This window comes from Pyrus communis, chromosome 2, assembly GCF_963583255.1.
Source record: "Pyrus communis chromosome 2, drPyrComm1.1, whole genome shotgun sequence".
In the NCBI taxonomy this organism is placed as follows: Eukaryota; Viridiplantae; Streptophyta; class Magnoliopsida; order Rosales; family Rosaceae; genus Pyrus; species Pyrus communis.
Genome location: NC_084804.1, coordinates 5,245,544 through 5,268,088, shown reverse-complemented (window position 1 = coordinate 5,268,088; position 22,545 = coordinate 5,245,544). Strand labels below are relative to the sequence as shown.

Here is a 22,545-nt window from a genome sequence, read left to right as displayed (position 1 = left end):
GGGAGTGTGTTGGACCTGTTGTAGCAGAGAATACTATGTTTGTTTTGACCCTATTTGAATCAAAAGGCACAATGACCCCTTTGCTTTATTATATTTTGGTCCCTATGTAATTGCCACTTTTTTCTCCACGTTGTAGGGGAATGTTTTTGTTTTGATATGTAAAGCACTTTGTTTAGGGGACGGGCTTCTGGGTGCAACAATCCTTTTTTCTTTGGATGAGGTTTGATGCCTCGCACATAATTATCGACGAATAGCTAATCTTGCCTAATATTTCTGTACAAAAAAAAAAGCACTTTGTTTGATTAATCTAATTCTAATTCGATCCCTTTTTTCTTGACACAAGGATAAGGTTGGTTTAACGTTAATTTATTTATAGTCATTGATAGTTGCAACTAATGAACCGTTTGAGACTACTTCTAAAAGTAGTAAAATAGCTTTCTGACAGCAGAAAGTGTTTATATCTGCGTTTAAAAGTCTTAGAAGTGTTTTTGGCTATTAGAAGTGATTTTTGGTTGAAGAAGCACTTGCCAAATGCTTCCACCTTCAAGTATACTCTTTCATGAAACATTTAAATTTTTAATAGAAAAACTTAACATGTTTATATTAAAAGTACTTCTAGTTGTGCTTACGAGCATAAGCATTTCAAAGCAATTATTATTTTGATCGTAAAGTTGGATGTGGTTCTCGTTGAAGATGGAAAAGAAAAAAGGTGCTTTTCTTTTCTAAGTTTATAACCATGCACTGGGGGCCTTTGCAGTTCATTGCACGCATTAGCTTCTTGAAGATGGATAGAGAAAGCAAGGGACATGATACCTAATAAAGGTGATTTGCCTTGGAAAGTTTGACAAGTTGTTAGTTTGATCATGCTTCAAGAGATTTGCCAGTAGGGTCCTAAACTGATTGAAAAGTCACGAACTAGCTTGGTAGTTTTGACTATCCCAGCTAAGAGCATCAAATGCAGATTTAACACAATGTAATATGCATACCAGATCCAAACCAGACTTGTTACTACCTTTAAATTGGCAGGCTAGGCCTTTTAATTGGGTCCCTAATTAAACAGTTTTCACATTGATGTCAAATGACTCTTCAAATATGTGAAAATTGTACTATGCTTGTAGTATGATCTCTTCAAATATGTGAAAATTGTACTATGCTTGTAGTATGATCGATGACACGTAATTACATGTAAGAAGCTGAAAATTTTTCTTTATTACATTGGAATGAATCAAACGCTATACTTACCATAATCTTAACTCATTGTCCCCACCTTTTCCTCACCACTTGAGCTAACCTAAGAGCGAGAGCATTAAGAAGCCAAATATTGTTCTTCCAGATAGCATAGCTGTGTTAATAAGCTCGTGCTTGTGAAAATTAGTTATGGTATCCATCTTCAATATATGTATTGCTTGCCTTGCAAGTGAAAGAGAAAAGGGTTCGTAACAATCGTGTATATATATTATTTATATATAAATATGTAGATTTACAAAAAAAAAAAAAAAAAAAGAAAAAAAAAAAGAAAAAGAAAAGGATATGATCGATGCCCAGATAATACACTCACGATAAATTAATTCAGTTCAGTCGTAATTAAATTATGGAAGTACTTTGCATGAGCTGCCCTTCTTCTTTGCTTTCGCCTCCAGCTTGTTCTAACATCTGATGACGAGGATATAAGACCTGCAAGTCGATATCACTGTCGCCGCTGACATAGACTACTCGAAAAATGTCGTACTTAATCTCAATCGAGACGCTTTCGAGATAGGGCGACAATGCTTTTCTTTGGTCGGAATTTAGAATCCATGAGTAGCAATATTGCAGAGACTTCCACACGAAGAGAGAAGCAGTTCTTTGCCCCGTTTGGCATTTCAAACAAACACCGGCTGTCGCGCCTTGCATCCTTTGAAAACCGGACTTGAACAACGCTAAGCATGCGTAAGAGACGTTGTTTATGTCACCACCGTTGATGAGGGCAGTGCTCAGTGATACCGTGTCACCTCTTCGAAATTTCGCTGCAGAAGAACCGTCTCTCGATTCTCCAGCATACGCGTCGAAGAATGAGTGATCGACTAAGATAGCCATGTTTGATATATTCGCTAACATTGAGAGCTGCATGGGAACATTAAACCTCCAATAAAGGGTTCTGCAATTGGATCTGTAAATTTTTTTATTTATTTTTTGATAAAGCATTGGTAGTTTTAACCTCAGGTTCAGTACTTGACACATCATTTATATACAAAGGTGACCGCATGCTAACAAGACTCCGTGCTTTGTCAGGATTACGGATTGTAAGCAGTTTTATCCTTACTTTGCAAAAAGATTGTTTCTACGACTCGAACCTTTAACTTTTCAGTCACAAAGGAACAGTCTTTGTGAGCTAAGAAAGTACATATCAATTATTGTAATCTTTGTTTCGAAAAATATGGAGGTTTAGAAAGTTTAGTTCAAGGGAAGGAGCTTAATTTCTGGAGGAGGCTTGTGCCATATAGTGGAAATCAAGCACCGTTGTGGCCCTCCTCATCCGGATTCAAGACTCCCCCACCCCCTTAAAACCTCCTAGCTATTGACAAAAAAAGAGAGCTTAATTTCTGTTTCGATGAGATAAGGAATAAAATGAAAATAAAAAGAAAAGAAAGGAGAGAATATATAGGAGCAAGAAGTGAATAATTAACAGGAATTAGACTTACAAGCCTTGCTGTCAATGAATCTTTGTTTTCACATGATCTCTTCAGCCACGCTCCAAACCATATGAACTGATGATCAAGGAGAAAGAACAACCCGATTAATTAAGATCGAATTATCGCTATAAATATAAGCAAGTATTTTATATTTAAAATATATACGTACCATATTTCCATGGATGCTCTGCAAGATGGAACTTTGAACACAACCAAGAGACTCGGTGCACAAAGAGAATTGCTTGAGAGCATTAAGAAGGTCATCGACCAACACAATTGTTGGTCTGAACACAAGGATGCTTATGTCTAAATTTTTACTGTTGAAAGGCACAAAGCATGCCATTTCTAATCTCTCTCTTTTTTTTCTTTTTCTCTGTAAGCTTATTTTCTGTTTGGTTTGCGAGGAAAAGCAGAAAGCTAAGAGGCGACTAGAAAGTAGAAAGCTCGCCGAGAAAGTGTGAGAAAATGTGGTGTTAACAATAAAATAAAAATATGGAGGTGGTTGGAAAGCTTGGAAGAGATATGAAACTTGATCAACGGGGCATCGCAGTCTGTGTTTGGTCTTCTTTGGCTTGTTTTGAAACGGAGATGAGGATGGCTATCAGTAAATAATAACAATAAAATAAAAATAAAAAATAAAAAAAGACTTGGAATTTGGAATTTGGAAGTATATAGCAAACATGCAGTTGTTGGTCTTGTGCATGCTTTGACTATTTCTAGATGATTGTACAAATTGAAATTTTGTGGTCTCTAACATACAAAATAAGATAAAAGATATGTCACATATTTATATATATATATATATATATAATAAATCCTTTTTGTAATTAAATGTAGTTCGATCACCACCGTTAATAAAAAGACATGCGTAAGATCTTGTTTATATTAATAATATTATTGAGAAAATAATTGGTAATTTGGTATTGGTGGGTCAACAAATTCCAGGATCTTGTTGTTGGAAGAACTAGTGAGCTTATGTTCTTTCAACAAACTTTATATACTACTGATGCCGTGTTCCTTGACCCAATTCAAGCACAAGTGGCACGTTTTGATTGGGCTAACAAAATGCGTCGTTGCAGGATATTTTAGTGTCCAATCAATTGTTAATTTTTTTTTTTCAGGTATCCATACAATTGTACCACTTATTATTATAATATAGTGCTATTATTCTTTATTTATAAGTGAAAAATTTTAGTTTCGATTTATTATTACTAATTTTCATTATGAGATTTAATTTAAAACCCACCAGTATAACGTAAATGATATCATTTATTTAAAAAAAAAATCAACCTCTTTATTTTATGACAGTTATTGTTACTTGTTTTTGGGATATTGAAAAATCTTAGGGGTTTTTTGAAATGGGTCCAAATTAATTAAAAATTAGACCTATTTTAAAAATCAAAAGTCACTAAAAATTAGACCTATTTTAAAAGGTAGTCTATAAAATTGAACCTGTTTCAAATTTTCCCAAAATCTTAAGGCTGTCATAACTTCCGGTAGTCCTTCCATTCCTCCTTCCCCCGTCATCAATGAAAATTTTGATTGGTTCGAGAAGTTTGGCAGTCAATGGTTTGACTGGTCAACTAGAAGATTTAATTTGAAATGATCAAGATTCAAAACCACCGTCAATCCTTCGAAGGGTTGGTTTGGTATTGCTGTACTTTGAAAAAAAACTAATTTTGTTGTGATGTGAGAATAAGCGGTTGTGAAATAAAGCAGCAGAGTGTTTGGTAAACTTTTTTGTAAAAGTGCTTTTGAAAAAAAAAAACAGTATTATAATGTTTGGTAAATTTTTATGTAAAACAGATGTGAAAAAAAGCCTATTTTTCAAAGTTGAGTTTTGCAGCTTCTTGTTTTTTGCTTTTTTCACCCAAAACTGTGAAAAAAAGCTGAAGCTGAATGTTTACCAAACACAAAAATAGCTCCTAGCTTTTTTTTATACCAGTTTTTTTCAGAATCAAGTCAATACCAAATCAGGTCGTAGTAAATTAAGAAGAAAAAGGAGATGTCAATTGCCTGCCAAGGACAATTCTCACCGGTCCAGATTCCAGAAAGCCCTTGCTTCCGGTACTACTACTCCTGCTTTGAGAAAAATCAAGGAAGTTTTAACGAAAAACTATCGGTATTGTTTATTTTAATAAAAACTTACATTTTTATATTAAAAAGTTAATTCCGATACTATTCATTTTACTTTTTATTTTATTTTTATCGTTAAAACTTAAAGTTTTCAAGTATTTTTCATTAGTTTTCTTAAAAACCAATGGGAAAATGGATCAGCTCTGGATCTTTTCCACCAAATCCTACCAATCAACAAATCCAGACTCTTGAAATTTGATCCAAAGGTTAAAAACAGGAGGCCTTTTACAAGTGATAATAATTTTAGCAGTTGGATCAAATTTCAAGAGCCCAAATTTGTTGATTGGTAGGATTTAGTGGAAGGGATCCGGAGATGATCCCTTTCCAACCAATGGCATTGAAAATAAATCATTTGGCTCGAGTTTGAAAACCTAAACCAAACGAGAAGACTTTCATACAACGGATTTCATGTCAATTACACGTTGTCATGCGAGAAAGTTAAAACGCATAACAATGCGGAAGTGACTTGAATTATTACATGCTAGCACCCAGTAGTAGCTAGGTTTGTTATTCAATTATATAAGATATGCTCTAACATCACACTGTTTTAACGTAAAAATACAAATTTGGTGAGCGTAAATTTTCCATCTTCCGTCGAAGTAAAGTGTCCTAAAATCCTTGTAAGATTGTTTTACCTCTTCAGAGACACCGGTTGATACAATCAACAAATATGGACTTCAAGAATATCACATGCATCTGCTTTCCTCCCATCAACATGGGGATGAAAACTGTGTATGGTGTATTCATTTTAACACACAACAACATTAATCTGCACCTAAAACATAACAAAGAATGAGCGTTTTTGTGTATCTTCCAATTCTATTAATCCATTAGTTCAAAAGATTTTTACGCTGTTCAGTTTGAATCCCACTATCCTGTGTTCTCTCATTTCAACTCACTTGTAGACTCGAAGATTCACAAATTCACAAATTCCCCGGCTAAACAAAAGAGTTAAAAGATTGCGCTCACACCTTATCATAGGTCTATGGACACTCTCAAACCATCATGCGCAAGCTGCACTTGAATCCCTTCCCTATTTGAAAACAACAGAAAAGTTGAAAGCATAAGTTTCTTTAAGTAACGATATTTCTTACCTGTGCAGAAAGTGAATTACAAAAGTAGTACCATAGCTCAATTTAGTCTTAACTCTAAGGCTAGAAGATTAATGCCACAGAACACTGGGACTGTTATCCAATTTAATAAAGGAATGCGATCAAAATTCTTACCTCTCAGACCATTCCATAAGAAACTTATTGTCTACGTGGTAATCAAACTGATGAGCCATTCCAATTAAAAGGGCTTTTTTTGGACAAATCCTCTTCGAAGAGTCTGCAAAACATTATAGTTCGTTGCCATGAACATTTCGCTATAAGAAATGCACATATTTTTTTGTGTATAAAACCAACCTGTGGGAGGCAAAGGTGAACATTATGGGATCCGGTCTGCGATGAAACAAAAGGAAAAGCAGATAATGAAGAATATGCCTTAATAATAACAGGAAACACAAGATGAGCGAACAGACTTTCTGCTGACCCTGTATAGTGTGTCCAAGATAAGAAGATCCAACTGTCCAGCTCCATCTTTTGAAATAACTGCAATATTCAAACACAAGGTAAGAAGATCCAAGAGACGCAGAGAATGCTTTGTAAATGACACGGAAGATCAAGAATTACAAATTTACAAGGGACAAAAACAACGATGAAACCAGTAAGGTGGCATGTTCAAACGATGAGATGTCTTGAGAAGGCGTTTTATGCCAAGAACTGATTTTTCCTACTACAAGATAAGAAAGTTTCTACACAATGCTTCTCCATAAGGAACAATCTCCAAACAGATTCACCTAAAAAAACAAAATTTCTTATAAAAGGTGACAGACGGTCATCCTTCCCACTGCATAAGTTTCCAATTTCATTGACAAAGTATAATCTAAATGGAAATGATAAAATGTCAGAGAGTATAATCTCCTCTGCAAAGGGTCTTCCCAGTGCTTTGGTGGTGAATTCAAGAGTGCAACGGTCAAAACCAACTCAGCTAATAGGAAGGTGTTCTAAGAAGGCAATCTCAAAAATCTCATCATCAAATAATCTAACAAAGCTAATCACAATTGAGCCCCATCATTTGGGAAATTATTTCTACCTATAAAATTCCTAACTAAGTAAACAGAAATAACACTCTAAGATGTTCACAAAATGCACTGAAAGTATAGGAAATATCCATAAAGTACAAGGACCTAGGCTCACCATGTTCTGTGCTTGCAGGAAAGCGTGAAACATCAGATATATAAGCTATTCTACATCTTCCCCATGCATTACCTACATATGAGGAATAGCAGTAAGAAACTCGGAAGAATTACAAGGAATAGGATATTCGTATCATGACAAACAGACTAAGAAAGGTTTGATGAGCGTAACCGGCAAAGGAACAAATTGTAGGCCTGACGCAAGAAACGGTGTTTCAATACTCTCCTCAATTATCCTCCAGTCAAGTTGTGCTACCCGTCTCACTTCTTGTCCTTCAGCAAGTTTTTTCTTAACCAAGTAAGGAAATTTCACTGCAATGCTATTCAAAGGCACAGCAGGCACAACAAGTTGCATTATACATAAACTGAAAGACACAAATATCAGATATAATGCCTAGAGTAATTTCATTTAACTATTTCCTCACCAATGACATCCAGAGTTACATTTTTACTTATGCAAATCCTAGGTTTTAAGTCTATAATGTAAGCAGACTAAGGATTTATTTCTATCAAATGAGATGGAGCAACAAAATACCAAGAGCACGTCAGAATCATACGGTCACAAGTATTGCACTAATTGAAACAGTATCCAGATAACGCAAAAAAGCAAACACACTTTGCTTTTGGACCAAACGATTTAACAATTAACAGAACAGTATCCAACTTCAACCCAAAATATAGTAACTCTCCATGGCATAATGACTTAGGTAGATGGGAGTAGGATCAATGTCATTTGTGGTCTAAATGGTTGAACGGCACGTATATCATCCAGACCAAGAACTGCATCAGCATGTTCATGAGTCAAAATAATCTGCAGTTGACGAAGAATAGCTCTGCAGGCGACGTATTGCACCTGCAACACACAAATCACTCAAATGCTGATTTTCCACCCACTTTCCTTCACTTTCTCGGGAAACAAACAAGCAGATAATGGAAGATCTAAGGCTCAATTTTACCGGTTATTAGGGTTTTAGTCCGGGGGGATGGAGAGCGCCTGAGCGCAGACGTGGCAAGGATCGGAGGGCTGGATCAGGCACATTGCGTTGGGGACGGCGCTCGAGCGCCCGGTGCCGAGGAAGACCAGCCCCGATCGACCGCCGTGGTGGTTCTCGGCCGCCATTGGGGTCTCCTAAGGGTTTCAGTCTTTGAGAGAGAGAGAGAGAGAGAGAGAGAGAGAGAGAGAGAGAGGGAGGGAGGGAGGGAGGGAGGGAGGGAGAGCGAGAGACGTAGTGTAGAAGAGAATGAAGAAAAGAATGGAAATATTTGGAGACGACAAGGCCCGGGAAATGTTGGCGGTTTTGTCGGTTGGGCATTTGTCTACGTGGCCGGAATCTATTGGTTCCTAGGTTGTTAGAAAAATATGACTGGAATAATTAATTTCTCAGTAGTAAGGTTTAGTGTTATCTCTACTAATCTCTACTAATTAATAAAACACTTATGGTTAATCAAAATCCTATAAAATTTTCAGTTTAACCATCTAATTAAAACAGAACATGAATATGATATATGGGACAGAAATGTAATTTCACACAACCAAATTTTACTATTTTTTTTTCAAAACCTCATTTATATCTAATCTTAACATATCTCTAAATAAATAAATAAATAAACTTCCCACCCCCACATTCTCTATCACTTTCTTCCTCTCTCTCCTTGTATTTCAAAAACAAAAATAAAAAAAGTTCTCACACTTTGTGTATGCCCAAATGCTAGTTTAATTTAATTTTTTGCCAAAACATAAGGTATTCGGCGCTCTGAAGGGTAAGACTAATTCTCATCTGGCCACAGTCAAATGACCCGGCTCTTTTTAATTCTTTCAACTAGAAAGTCACACATGTTTTTGTGGGCTTTGCGTCTCGAACTCATGATCGGAGAGCAAATCTAACTTAAAATTCTACTGCAATTCTATTGGACCACTAGCCGTCGTTTTTATTTAGTTTTAGTATGAGCGAGAGCTTTTATATTCAATTTTTATGATGGTGGGTTCGATAATTATTATTATTGAAGGAGATTAAGAGATTTTAATCTTAAATACTGCAACAAAAATCACAAATAACGTGGTGTAGGTTGAGATTAGTGGGCTCAAAACAATACGGATGTTGTTGCAGACGGGCCTGGGTTGAGAATATTACCCAATATCAATACGCCGTCGTCTCTGCCGTCCCGCCGTTTTCACTTTTCTTCGTCCCATCTCCTTCAGTTAACAAAAACACCCAAATGAAACACCATTTTCTAGTCGCATTCAGGCTTTCAGTGACCAAATCTTTCGTCTCAGATTGTTTCCGTTCATATTTTCTTCACATTTCAGTGCTTCTGCAGCAACTGCAATGCTCTGTAGTCGTGGCCGTTGCGTTAGAACTGTTGGAACTCTCGTCGGACCTCATAATTCCACCGGGAAAGCACTTGCCTGTGAGCCCACCAGCCATTCTTCTGTGCACCCATTAACCTCTTCCGAGCTCGCTACATTTTTCTCATCGTTTTCCTCAAGAAACTCCAACCCAGGTTCTGATTTAAGCTCTGAATTCAAAGCTCGTTCTTTTGACGATGATGGTTTTGATGATTCGAATAATGGGTATGATAGAGAAAGGAAAATGGGTTCTGAAATTTTGGGGTATTTGAGTTTCTTGGGAGGTAGGAAGAGTGATTGTGAGAGTGATGACAGCAAAAAGTTTGGTATTTTTTATGACAGTGAAAGGTCTGGTGGTGGAGAAGAAGAGGGTAGTGATCAGAGTGATGATGGGGATTTAACGGTGTTGGATTCGTCGAGTCGGGTTCACGAGAAAGGCGAAAACTTTGGGAGTGTTGAAGGAGATGAATTAGGCACCCATTGGTGAGAGAGGTTTGTAGGTTGATTGAGTTTAGGTCAGGTTGGAACCCTAAGCTTGAAGGGGAATTAAAGAACTTGTTAAGAAGCTTGAAGCCGAGGCAAGTTTGCGCCCTGTTGAAGTCTCGGAGTGATGAGAGAGCTGCTTTGAAGTTTTTCTATTGGGCTGATAGGCAGTGGTTGTGTACTATGCAATGCTTGAGGTGCTTAGCAAGACTAAGTTGTGTCAAGGTGCTAAGAGGGTTCTCTCGCTCATGGCACGCTGGGGAAATGAGCGTAGCCCTGAGGCTTTTGGTTATGTGATGGTGTCGTATAGCAGGGCGGGCAAGCTGAGGCATGCATTGCGTGTGTTGACGTTGATGCAGAAAGCCGGGGTTGAGCTTGATGTGTCAATGTCCAACACTGCGATTCGTGTTTTGGTGATGGGGAATAAGTTGGAGAAGGCTTTGAGAGTGTTGGAAAGGATGCAACTTATTGGGATTACACCAAACGTTGTCACTTATAATTGCTTGACAAAGGGGTATTGTGATGTGCATCGTGTTGTGGATGCATTGGAGCTGATTGATGAAATGCCGAAAAGTCGTTACGCACCGTATAAAGTTAGTTACTATGCTGTGATGGGTTCTCCTTTGTAAGGAGAAGAGGGTCAAAGAAGTGAGGGATTTGATGGAGAAAATGATCAAGGACGGTGAATTGTTACCAGACCAGGTCACTTATAATAATCTTGTCCGTATGCTTTCTAAGCATGGTTATGGAGACGAGGCTCTTGAGTTTTTAAGGGAAGCTGAAGAGAGGGGATATCGGTTTGATAAGGTTGGGTATAGTGCAATAGTTCATTCATTCTGTAAGGACGGGATTGACAAGGCAAAAGAAATTGTGAATGAAATGTTCTAAAAAGGTTGCACTCCGGATGTTGTAACATACACTGCTGTTCTTGATTGGTATTGCCGACTGGGGAAGGTGGATCAAGCTAAAAAGATGCTTCAACACATGTACAAGCATGGTTGCAGGCCAAATACCGTCTCTTATACAGCCCTATTAAATGGGCTTTGTTGTAGTCAGAACTCATTAGAGGCAAGAGAGATGATGAGCAAGAGCAAGGAAGAATGGTGGACTCCGAATGCCATCACTTATAGTGTTGTGATGCATGGTCTCCGGAGGCAAGGGAAATTGGTTGAGGCCTGTGATATCATCAGAGAGATGGTTAATAAGGGTTTTTTCCCTAACCCAGTTGAAATTAATTTACTAATTCAGTCTCTCTGCCGAGAAGGGAAGATAAATGGGGCTAAACGTTTCATGGAGGAATGTCTAAGCAAGGGATGTGCTGTTAAGGTTGTAAATTTTACAACTGTGATTCATGGATATTGTCAAAAGGATGACTTGGACACTGCTTTGTCATTGCTTGATGACATGTATCTCAGCAACAAACACCCAGACACGGTCACTTATACAACAGTGATCAATGTGTTGGGAAAGAATGGTCGAATACAAGAGGCAACCGAACTTATGAAGAAGATGCTGAGTAAAGGGTTGGATCCGACTCCAGTAACATACAGGACAATCATCCACTGGTATTGTCAAATGCGTAGGGTGGACGAGTTATTGCAATTATTGGAGAAGATGTTCTTAAGGCAAAATTGCAAAACAGCATATAATCAAGTGATTGAGAAGCTTTGTAGTTTTAGGAACCTTGAGGAGGCTGATAAACTGGTGGGTAAGGTGTTGAGAACGGCTTCAAGAGTTGATGCCAAGACATGCCATTCTCTTATGGATGGTTATTTGAGAAAAGGGAATCCTCTGTCAGCATATAAAGTGGCTTGTTGAATGTTCAATCGGAACCTTATTCCTGATTTAAAGTTATGTGAGAAGGTGACCAAGAGAATGATGTTAGACGGAAACTCCAAAGAGGCTGACAACCTAATGTTACGTTTTGTTGAGCGTGGATGCATATCAAACCAACATCAGGAACATTTGCAAAGCTAATGAGAACTGTTCTGAGATCAGACTGCAAAAAGTATCGTTTCTATCCATACAGCATCATCTGCTGCTAATATTCTGTCTTGAAGGGCTTTAATATGGTAAGGCCTTCTTTTCTTTATTGATTTCTCAATCGTATTTTGTCTCCGCATTTTCCTAGTGTTCTTCTCTATTTGGATAAAGTGAACTTATAAAGTAGATTCATGAAATGTACATGTGATAGGTTTGTTTTGATACATATACTGTCTTCTTTGTGTATACTATCAGTTTTACTTATATTCGGTTGCAGACGAGCAGGGAACACTTATCTTCATTTGAAAATTGTTTAGATGGACATTGGCCTAGCAAAATTTATTTGGCTTCTATAAAATTTCCTCTTAAGTACTATTATTTTTATACACATGATAGAATGTGGATTGGGGTTTAAGGAAAGGATAGTTGTAACGCCTTTTGAGTAGTCGATCCGTTGGACCCAAAATGGTCTCTTTACAGAATAAAAACCAACAGAGATGTTGGCAAATATGAAATAAAGAATCTGGCCTTGGATAGGGAAGCCGTTTACTTGACCCCGGTGAACTAGTCATGAGAGCTGTATTTACTAACCATAGAGCCTCTATGTAATATAGATCTCTTGACATGTTTTACGGTATATAGTATAGCATTTTGACAATGTAGCCCAGCCAAGTAACTAGAATATGTGGTTTCTACACTTTGAGTTGGCTATTATTACACAAAATTCATACTTTACCACAAATGTTTTGTTTTCCCTTCTTGTATTCAGAATGAAGGAAGCTGACATAATGCATGTTAAAAAGGGTGTGATCAGCTGCAGTGAGTCAGAGATTCGGCTCGTATTAGAGTTTTTAATCTGTAATTAATTCCTTGTGCCATTTGAAATGCCAAGAACTAATCCTGGCTATTGTTCCTTTAATACTGTCATTTCTAGTCATTATTTAATCTGCTTGCTGCAGCTGATCGGTGGTTCTGAATTTCCTGCAGCTAGGTATTTATAGTGGCTTTAGAACTCGTTAGTTCTTTCATTAACATCAAGTATGCAATTCCTTTTTTCTTGCAGACCTCTGTTTCAAAGGCATCAGGATGAGGATGTCTACACTTCATTGAGCCTGACTGTTGATTCCAAGACCTTGGTACTGCTTTGAGGGTGCATGCTTGACAGAACCAGCTGTGCCTTCGTACAGAGCTTAGAGGTTTGCTTTCAGACATGCTTTTGTGAGCTTTCGGTTAATGGTTTCATACAAGGATTTATTTCACACCAGCTGTGCCTTCGTACAGAGGTCAGAGGTTTGCTTTCAGAGTCGTGCTTTTGTGAGCTTTTGGTGAATGGCTTCATATGAGTGTTTAATCTACTTTGAACAACTTCGAGCACCTAGCAAATAGAAACTACAAGTTTGACAGGTGTAGGCCTAGTCGCTTGAATTATTATCAATTAGCGCAAAAAAATAATAATGAAAAAGCGGAAGGAAAAAGGAAATAAAAGCATGGTTTTGCTGGTGACTGCTTAGGAAGTATCCCTTGGGGAATGCCTCTTCCAGACGCAATCCATGTGACAACTTTTGATTTTGTCTCCTCCATTATTGGTCAGATGAGAGCCAAAATGTATGGACTTCAATGTTTTGAGTACTGCAGTTCCTCTCGCTAAGCGGTTTGGAAATAAAGGAAACTTATGCAGTTAAAAGTTGATGCAGATCTTTTTCCAGTGCATGGAATATGAGATTCCACAGGAAATGGAGCCACAATTTCTTTCAATGGTGCACTCGTAAGAGCTGATTACCAGAGATTCAGCGTTACGTGACTTAATTTTGAAGAGGGATCCGTTGCTTTTCCTGTCTCAATCAAGCAAAAGGGCTTCCCCGTTGCAACAAAAATATGGTTTGTTCTTTCCTGTGACCCATCAAATGCTTATCGACATTCAGTGCTACTTTGTTGTGGGGCTTCACTTTTGCATTATTTGAAGAGATAAAAGGGGTGTCTTTGTGTTTAAAGCCACCGTATGGAGCCTTCTAAAATGTCTCCTTCATTGGGGAGAACCCATTTGCAGCCAAAGATTCTACTGTTGCAATGCATAAACAGCTTTAGTATCTCATTCATCTCTGTGAGCAATCTTTGTTTACCCCTGGTGTATGTTGCTAAATTTCTGTAGCATTACTGTGTTGATTAGTGCATTATTTGAGGCACCTGATGAAACATGTGGAACTTAAACACTTGCTTGGCGTCTAGTTTCTGCCGACGTCGACTCCTGCCATGTAAAATATCTAAGACTGAGTGAGCCCTTTCGTCTTGGAAGTATGCCTGTTTTTTGGATTCTGCTGTGAAACCTTTCTGGTCTTTACTGTATATCGTCCCTTGAATACTGCTTGCATTGGGGAACAAGTTTGAATATACTGCTACAAAAAGTCCATATGTTCCGTGCATATTGCATGAAATTAATCAGAGCATAGCTTTTGTTTTTTTTTCCATTTTTCCAACGTAACACTAGCTTCGCTTCTTTGTCGTCTTCTTCCTTTTTCTCAAGATGTTTCTCTTGGATTGATGAAGTTACTTATGACATTTCATATTTGTCGGGACTTCAAGATAACTCCTACAGTACACCGGTGCATTGTAGAATTTTCATAGCAAGATTGACGAGCATACGCGTGATCCAGTTGATTTGAGCAACATAGCCAGTTGTTTACAATGAGCACTGGGACAATTAAGGGGCACATTATTGTATCTCCAATATTAAAATGGATTGAAGGTGGCCATTCAAAGGACCTCAGATGATTGTACCTCGCCATATGGGATATACCCGTTTATGTGTCTTCTCGCTCCTCGCGAGATGACACACAGAGAGGTATACATCTCTGTTGCAGGCAAGTTCCACTGCATTAAGAGATACTAAAAAACCAATTTGTTTCCTTTCTGGCTGCCATCAATCACTTCTTCAAGTTACTGAGATGATTGTACCTCGTGAGACGGAATATACCATTTACATGTCTTCTCCCTTCTGACGAGACGACACAAAAAAGGGTATATATCTTCGTTGCAGGCAAGTTCCTCTGCATTCAAAGATGCTAACCAAATAACCAATTTGTTTCCTTTTTCGCTGCCATCTCATCAGGGCATGTTGCCTAACCCCACCATACATCAACTGCCGTATGGCAGCTCCATAACCCTTTGTCTCTGGGATATGTCCAGGACCACATCACAAAAACAGCAGACAAAGTCCGTGGTTTGAGTAAGGTGGAGTATTCTTTTGAGTTTGTGATCACGAAATATTAATTTATTTATGTTCATTATTTTATTTTTCTAACATAGATATATTAAATTTATCTAAATTATCAGTAAAAATATTCAAACTTGAGTGCAGAAGGCGAAACACAGTATTTTTTTAAAAATAAAATCCAACTGATTTTGTGATTGGGGAAGAGCACCAAAAAAATTTCTTAGTTAAGAATTAGCAAGAGCGTATAAGTGGATATTGTGGAGTTTTTTTTCTTTCTCCAATTGAGTGCTAGAGTTGTAAAATTTCCTTAATTATAAGTTACCTTTCTCCTGATGCACTACTTTCATATTTTTTTAGTCTCTGAACCACATAAGCTAAATAAGAATCAAGAAACCGAATTTGTAAGAACCGATAGTTTGTAGAGTTTTTTTCCTTCTCTAATTGAGTGTAAGAGTTGTCTAATTTATGTACTTATATAAGTTATTTTTTCTCCTCATGCATTCTTTTTAGTATCTTTAGTCTTTAAACTGAATAAACTAAATAAGAATTAAGAAATCGAAAGAAAAAAAATGAAGAACGCATAAAAAGAAAACGGGAGTAAAAATCATTACCCGTGGGCCATGATTAATCTCACTACTGGTGTTGTAAAAACTGTAAAGTAGAGAGAGGTAGAGGCATAAAGCTTTTCATACATCAATCAAGTTGTGGCATGCTAGTGTCCCCTTTGGAGCTATCAACCATCCTTTCCCTCACCTGCCCTCCTTACACTTTGTCAGTACACAGCTAAATTAGTATCCTACCATACCATATGTTACCGTATGCAGCAAGAATCATGAGCTACATAATAATTTCTTTCCTTACTGAGAAATTAAAACTATATAAATATATTTGAAATGTTCAGACAAACATTTTTTATGCAGATTGGAAAGATTGTTCTTTGTGGTCGAAAAGTTACGGATTTGAGCAATAGAAACAACTTATTTGTAAAGTAAAGGTAAGGCTGAGTATGATAGATGTATCTTTCCGGTTACTTCCCTCCACCCCTTCGGGATCCTCACAAAGCAAGAAGTCCTGTTAGTTTGTGGTCGCTCTTTTTTGGATTTGTCTGGTTTTCTTGGTTATCATTATGCATTATGTTAATCTAGTGTAATCACAAGAGGTTACAACTTACAACATAGTTAACTTGTTCCTAATTGCGTAATTCTGTAGCATTTAAGGTAACTAAGTGCCTCCTACTTCCCCAACACAGCATGAAAATCATACACCTATATTTTTTTAGATGGTAAACGAGAAAATAGATTTTTCGGTGTCATCAATTATAATGCTAAACAGACAAATTGTGAACGCGTATCAAATTATGAGATGCCTGCGATCATATCAATTACCGATTGATAACTGTAAGTTTGCAGTATGAATTGTCAACGATATTAATAATATCAATGATACGTATGCATTAAATAAAATACGATAAACTGCATTGTAGAAAAAGTCTATTTTCAATCATATATGTAGACTATAGTTCTTATCAAATTAAACAAACAAAAGTCTCTCATGAGGCCAAAAGTCTAATTTTGCAAAGATTCTCAGGCCAAGGAAATCAATTTGGAATATTTCGCAGGAAATGCACACCACTACAAGAACCAAGAATTATTAGTTTGAAGGCCTACGTAATGCAAAAGGGGAAAAAGAGGTAAAAGAAGGGACATCAAAAGTGCTTTTCATGATTTATTTCCTTCGATTATTTTATTCCGTTATATCCACTGTTACTGATATTTTTTTAATCATACATGACAACAAATCTTTGATGTTGAAATTGATGCATTCTCACACGTCACGTTCTGAATTCGATTTTTTATATTAAAATTACACAATAGGCTAAAATACTTCTATAAGTCTTTCGACTTCCAAAATGATAGATTGTAGTGGTGAACTCACTATTTGATTCTTTTTCATAAGAAAAACAAAAATATTAGTCAATAATTATTCACACTTGAAACTTTTTTCTTTTTGCATGAGATCTAGTGGATAGGATATTGGATTTTTATTCCTGCGTCCCCTCTTTTATATTATTGTAATAGTTTTGAATCATTCTCACTTCCTTTAATAAATTATGTTTTAAAAATCCTTTTTTCCTTTTAAATTTCCCTTCTCTTCCTCTCTTGAGTGGTAATTTTTTTTTTTAACAAACGATATTATTTGCACTAAAAGGATGAGGAAGTGAGTTAAGTCTCACTCTAAGCTAGCCATAATAATGTGGTTCAAATTCATCTTTGGCGAGAACCAAACTTAATATCTCTCACTTCTAAATGAAGAGAAATATTATTAGTCACAGTATTGAGTGACTCTCTTGAGTGGTAATTAACTTTGAAATTAATCCTTTGTTTAATTATCAGCATAAAGCATATAAGCCACATAGTACTAAATGCAGTTCATTTTTTGGGGTCAAATAGTAGCAATAGTAGTTCAACCTTTTAAGAAGAAAGTAGTATGATATGATTGGGTTTTGTTCACTCTTCACACACCGAATTGAGACTTTGACATTGCCACTTTTAGGACCTTGGCGCATGCATGGGCTATAATATACTACCAAGTTTTGTACTAGCTTAGTCAAAAGTGTTCTTTCCACCATGCATGTATTCTCAACTACTATTGCCCTCGGTATGACTTTTTAACTGGGATACTTCTCACATTCAGTAGGGTTGTGTGGAATCGGTTGAAACCATAATATATGAAATCTTATTATTTCTTTGGTGAGATGTGTTTTATAAATGACGTAAACAGACAATTCCTACTTAAATTTTTATTTCTAAGCTAGATAGCTACCTATGTCAACAAACCCAAATCCTAAATTTTCACTTACTTAATATTAATTAGTTAGAAATTAATTTATTTTAGCAAAGGGAATTACTTACCAACTAGATGTTTTTGGTTAGGGAAAGTACAAAAATAGTGAGATTCAACAAACACAAGGATAAACTCACCCACAATCCAAAAAGAAAAAGTTTGGTAAAAAATGATCTTGCACGATACTTGTGGGGACAAATTAAGCAATGAATTGCAAACCCCATAAGAAGTGACTTTTGCATTTTTTTAATTTAATTTTATTGTTTCCCTTCTTTTTAACCTATTTATTTTCTACTTTTAAGTTGTATAATTTAAAGAAAAAACAATAAATATGTACAAATATATATATATAAGTGGAAATTATTTTTCTCTACGAAATCAACCAAACTCTACTCTGATTTCTAAAGAAGCAATGAGCATGTGTTATGCGTGAGATTTTTCAGTGTTGGAATACGGTCCGGTACAAAATGTTATAATATAAGTGGTTCAATATTAAAAAAAAAAATTTACAATTATTTTTATTATGATATTTATGTATCGAATTGTGTTCCCAACAAACTGAAAAATTTATATGCTTTACACATTACATTCCATCATCAACATTTCAAATCATCACAAAAACTTATCACATTAATCAAATAAAGAAATTAGTGGGCGCCACCCAACCCCTTTCAAAAAATAAAAAAAAGTTGATAACTTTGTTACAAAGTTCCTTTTGTTCATATGATATCATATCATATGATCTCTCCTTCCTTCTTCTATACACACACAATACTTCTCCAAGTTTCTCCCATTAATCCGTCGGAAAAAGATGGACGAGTCCTGGCGCATGCGCATGGGATTAATGCCGGGACTCCCGCGGCGGCGCTCCGCGGAGCATGCCTCCACTCGCTCTGTATTTGCGGCCGCAGCAGCCAAAGACTCCCATATGACGCTTGAACCCGATGACTTTGCGGATGTATTCGGCGGGCCGCCGCGGAGCGTCCTCCCGCGCCAATTCCCGGGGGGCTCGACTTCCTTCTACGAGGAGATCTTCCGGCCGCCGGAGTTCTGCTTTACGGCGGAGAACAGAGACCGAAGCTTGCCTGCGTTTAGGATTCCGTCGAGGAGCGAGCGGTTTTATAGTGATATTTTTGGATCGGACGACGACGGACGCCAGCGGATGTCGAGAGAGCGGTCGAGGCCGAACTCGAAGACGAAGTCAAAGTCGAACTCGTCGTCGGTGCTGAGCTCGGAGGAGCTGAGTCCTCTCCGGCCGGTCATCGGCGATGACGTGGCATTCTCCTCCTTCGCTTCAAAGCTCAGGTAGTTTACTGCAGTTACTGTGTCCTTTCGCGGTATGGCCAACTGTTTTTGCCGCTGTTATTTAGCTTGACGATTATACCCTTAACATTGCTTTATATTTGCGTTCATTCTGCCTTCAATTTGGTTATATTCGAAGGGTATGGAAGCCTTCTGAATTTTCTTTCCAAATTTTTTGAGTTTTTTCCCATAGTTTCCATTCTAATATTTTGAATTAAATCCTGTGTTTGGCCAAAACATTTGGAATTTAAATATTATTATATTTTTTTCCAGAATCATTATTAGTATTGTAATTTAATTTTTCCCTTGTTGATAAAAGTGCTTTAGTGGAAAGCGCTTGGACATCACTACTAATTGTTTTGTAAAAAGCACTTTGCTTACTCAAAAGGAAAATAATAAAGACAGTATATTTTCGTGTTATATTTCCATATTATTTGATCTATTAATCGATGTGTATTTACCATGTTAATAAAATTTTACTAATTTTTTCGTATTAGATGTTAGTTATATGCATAATTTAGTATTCAGAAGTAGTACAAAAACGCGGCATTTCTGGCATTACTCAGTCATAAGATTAAGATTAGATTCATCTTTCAAAAATTTTAGCAATCCAATTATTAATGAGTTTCTCAACTCAACAAATTCTGGGTTGCCACAGACCACTAAATGTGCCATGTAGATGGAACTCATCAACCATGAAGCCAACCAAGGAACATCCAAAGAAACAAGGCACGACAGCTCTGCGTTGCAATCCTCTTTCCTTCACTGAAAACCAAGTCCTGGAGAAATTATATGATGAAAAGTTCAGAAGCTCCAGTAATTTCGGATTCACAAGGAAGGTCTCGTCCCCAGAAACCATGAGTCCTGGACCCAGTTCGTGTCGAAGCGTCAAGCAATTTGCGGATGATCTGGAGCTCCTCTCACCATCTTCAGCAGTCTCTTCGCTCTGCCAAGAACATGAGATTAAATCCGGGATTTGGGATCGGGTTTTGCGAGAGAAAGAAGTGGGAGTATTGGAACAAGAAGAAAAAGAAGAAGATAATAATGACGATGAAGTGATGAGCTCTTATGTGATTGAGATCAATTCTGATCAGCAAAGAGAAGAAGCAGTTGGTATTGAAGAAGCGATTGCATGGGCTAAAGAGAAGTTCCAAACACATAGTAATTCCGAGAAAGAAGGGACCAATCAGCAGTCTGTTGAAATGGATGAAGGTGATTTTTGTTAGTCTCTAAAGTGAACCCGAAACCCTAAACCCTAAACCTTGAAACTTTTATGCATGAGTAATAACTGTACTGTGTGCGTTTGATATGAATCATTTAGGTAGGCCTAATGTGGATGAGTACTCATATCACCAGCAAAGAGATGAACTACTGCTTGAAACGACTCCATCTCCAGAGGTAAATTTTGAAGGCATGCAGCCCAAAATGTTCTACGTGTGTGTGTGTGTGTATTATATATATCGTCATTTTCCGATATCGACTTGTTTGGCAGGAAGAAGAGGAAAGGACAGGGATAACTGAAGAGGAAAAGAAACCTTCAGAAAAAGATGTAAGCTTTCTCTTCTTGCATGCATAAATTTTGTACGAATAATTATAACAAAATAAGTTTGAGCAATGCCTTCTCTATATATATACAGATGGACTTGGAGCTCTTGGATGAAGACATAAGGTTATGGTCGGCTGGCAAGGAATCCAACATTCGTATGCTGCTTTCGACACTACACCATGTAAGTAAAAATCTTGAGGTTTTTACTTCGACGAATGCTGCTTGGCTTCTTATCGACAAAGATTTTATTTCTCCCTCCATGCAAATACGTAACTTATTGAAAGCGCATAAGTTTTTTCATGCGGATCGAATGTGATTGGTCTGCAAGGAGGATCAAGTTCGCATAATTAATGTTACACGGTTTGTTTTGGTTTTATGTGGTGTTGGCTGGTGATCAGATTGTATGGCCCAAGAGTGGATGGTATGCAGTTCCTTTGACAAGCCTAATAGAAAGTTCACAGGTGAAGAAAGCGTATCAGAAAGCAAGGCTGTGCCTCCATCCAGACAAACTGCAACAAAGAGGAGCAACACCTGCTCACAAATATATTGCTGAAAGGGCCTTCGCCATCCTCCAGGTAAATAAATGTTTTTGTTATCTATGGGAAATTGTTATTGACACTACAAAGGAAGTCGTCACACCTTCCTTTGTACTTCTTGAAAAGCAATAAAGTTCCATTGCATTCCAAATTACTAAACCTAATGATTAACAAAGAATTTAGGGTTTCTTTGGAAGTGTTTTTAAAATGATTGAAAACTCTTTAAGAGAAAATGTTTTTAAGTTCCAAAAGTACTTGAATGGCTTCTTGGAAGAAGCACCAATTATGTGCTTCTTCCAAGAAGCACTTTAAGTGTTTTTACAAGATTCACTTTTATTTTTACTAAGAATTGGTTCCAAAAACATTTTCATCAAAAGCGATTTCAATCATTTTAAAAACTTTCAAAAAGTTATGAATTAATTAACTCCAATCATTCTGACAAGTAATTAATCATGTGGAATTGTAGGATGCATGGGCCGTGTTTATCTCCCAAGATGTATTCAATATTTAGTGGATGTGTGAATTATTCTTGCCTTTTGAACTCATTTTTTGACTCCAAGGTTGCAAGTGAAGAATAAGCATATGAACAACTTTGTAAGATAGCTCGGCTAGTATTCTTGTGGAAATATGTACATTAGTTTGCTCGATTAACTGTGCTTGGTTTTTTATCTGTATATTTATTTTCGAGTGTTGAAACAAATTTTTGGAATATAATTTTGAATCCTAAACAGTCCCCTTGTATCTGTATATTTTATTTTTGAGTGCAGAAACAAAATTTTTGGAATATAATTTTGAATCCTAAACGGCCCCTTTTGACTTTCATTCAAACTCCAGTCTGTAACGGAGGTTAAGACATGTTGAGAAAATCGCACTCCTATTCAATTTTCTTCAACAGCAGACGGACCTTGTTTATAACTACACACGAATCCCCCTGTATGGAGGAATTAGCTATTTGACATGAGTACACCGCTACTAACGTATGCGCATGCATTGTGGTGGTTGGCCGGCGGGCATTTTACTCCGTTTGTGTAACACCATTTTCTCATAGCCTTAGGTGATGTCGTCATGTCCCTTTTCCCTTAATTTTCTACCTATTCTGCATGCCATTTTCGTTCGGTACTCTGAGAGGCAATGCAAACAGTACGAGCATCCTCCGAACAGCCGAAATCAGAGATGAAAGTCACTACTAGCTTCACTCTTGAAGCCAAGCGAATACGATCCAATTACATCATTTGACCAGAATCCG

At 37.1% G+C, this 22,545-nt stretch overlaps 2 protein-coding genes and 2 pseudogenes across 2 annotated transcripts; 2 read left to right on the top strand and 2 right to left on the bottom strand.

The window, feature by feature from the left end:
• Nucleotides 1-1,522: 1,522 nt before the first annotated feature.
• Nucleotides 1,523-3,192, bottom strand: LOC137721679 (uncharacterized). The gene is made up of 3 exons (XM_068460707.1): nucleotides 2,842-3,192; nucleotides 2,682-2,747; nucleotides 1,523-2,103 (listed from the first exon to the last, which is right to left on the bottom strand). Exons 1-3 carry the CDS (start codon nucleotides 3,013-3,015, stop codon nucleotides 1,585-1,587), a joined length of 759 nt encoding a protein of 252 aa, XP_068316808.1. The 5' UTR covers nucleotides 3,016-3,192; the 3' UTR covers nucleotides 1,523-1,584.
• Nucleotides 3,193-5,783: 2,591 nt separating this feature from the next.
• Nucleotides 5,784-8,167, bottom strand: LOC137723452 (putative hydrolase C777.06c; annotated as a pseudogene).
• Nucleotides 8,168-9,245: 1,078 nt separating this feature from the next.
• Nucleotides 9,246-14,326, top strand: LOC137726685 (pentatricopeptide repeat-containing protein At1g09900-like; annotated as a pseudogene).
• Nucleotides 14,327-18,636: 4,310 nt separating this feature from the next.
• On the top strand, nucleotides 18,637-22,176 carry LOC137726115 (uncharacterized). The gene is made up of 7 exons (XM_068464986.1): nucleotides 18,637-19,220; nucleotides 19,876-20,429; nucleotides 20,539-20,615; nucleotides 20,710-20,766; nucleotides 20,855-20,944; nucleotides 21,162-21,338; nucleotides 21,766-22,176. Exons 1-7 carry the CDS (start codon nucleotides 18,727-18,729, stop codon nucleotides 21,808-21,810), a joined length of 1,494 nt encoding a protein of 497 aa, XP_068321087.1. The 5' UTR covers nucleotides 18,637-18,726; the 3' UTR covers nucleotides 21,811-22,176.
• Nucleotides 22,177-22,545: the final 369 nt, after the last annotated feature.

Coding starts and splice junctions, on each gene's coding strand:
- LOC137721679 (XM_068460707.1), bottom strand. CDS start 3,015: ATGGCATGCTTTGTGCCTTTCAACAGTAAAAATTTAGACATAAGCATC. Junction 2,748..2,841: donor AGAGCATCCATGGAAATATG/GTACGTATATAT, acceptor CTTGATCATCAG/TTCATATGGTTTGGAGCGTG. Junction 2,104..2,681: donor ATTCATTGACAGCAAGGCTT/GTAAGTCTAATT, acceptor GTTCCCATGCAG/CTCTCAATGTTAGCGAATAT.
- LOC137726115 (XM_068464986.1), top strand. CDS start 18,727: ATGGACGAGTCCTGGCGCATGCGCATGGGATTAATGCCGGGACTCCCG. Junction 19,221..19,875: donor TCCTTCGCTTCAAAGCTCAG/GTAGTTTACTGC, acceptor GGGTTGCCACAG/ACCACTAAATGTGCCATGTA. Junction 20,945..21,161: donor TGCTTTCGACACTACACCAT/GTAAGTAAAAAT, acceptor GCTGGTGATCAG/ATTGTATGGCCCAAGAGTGG.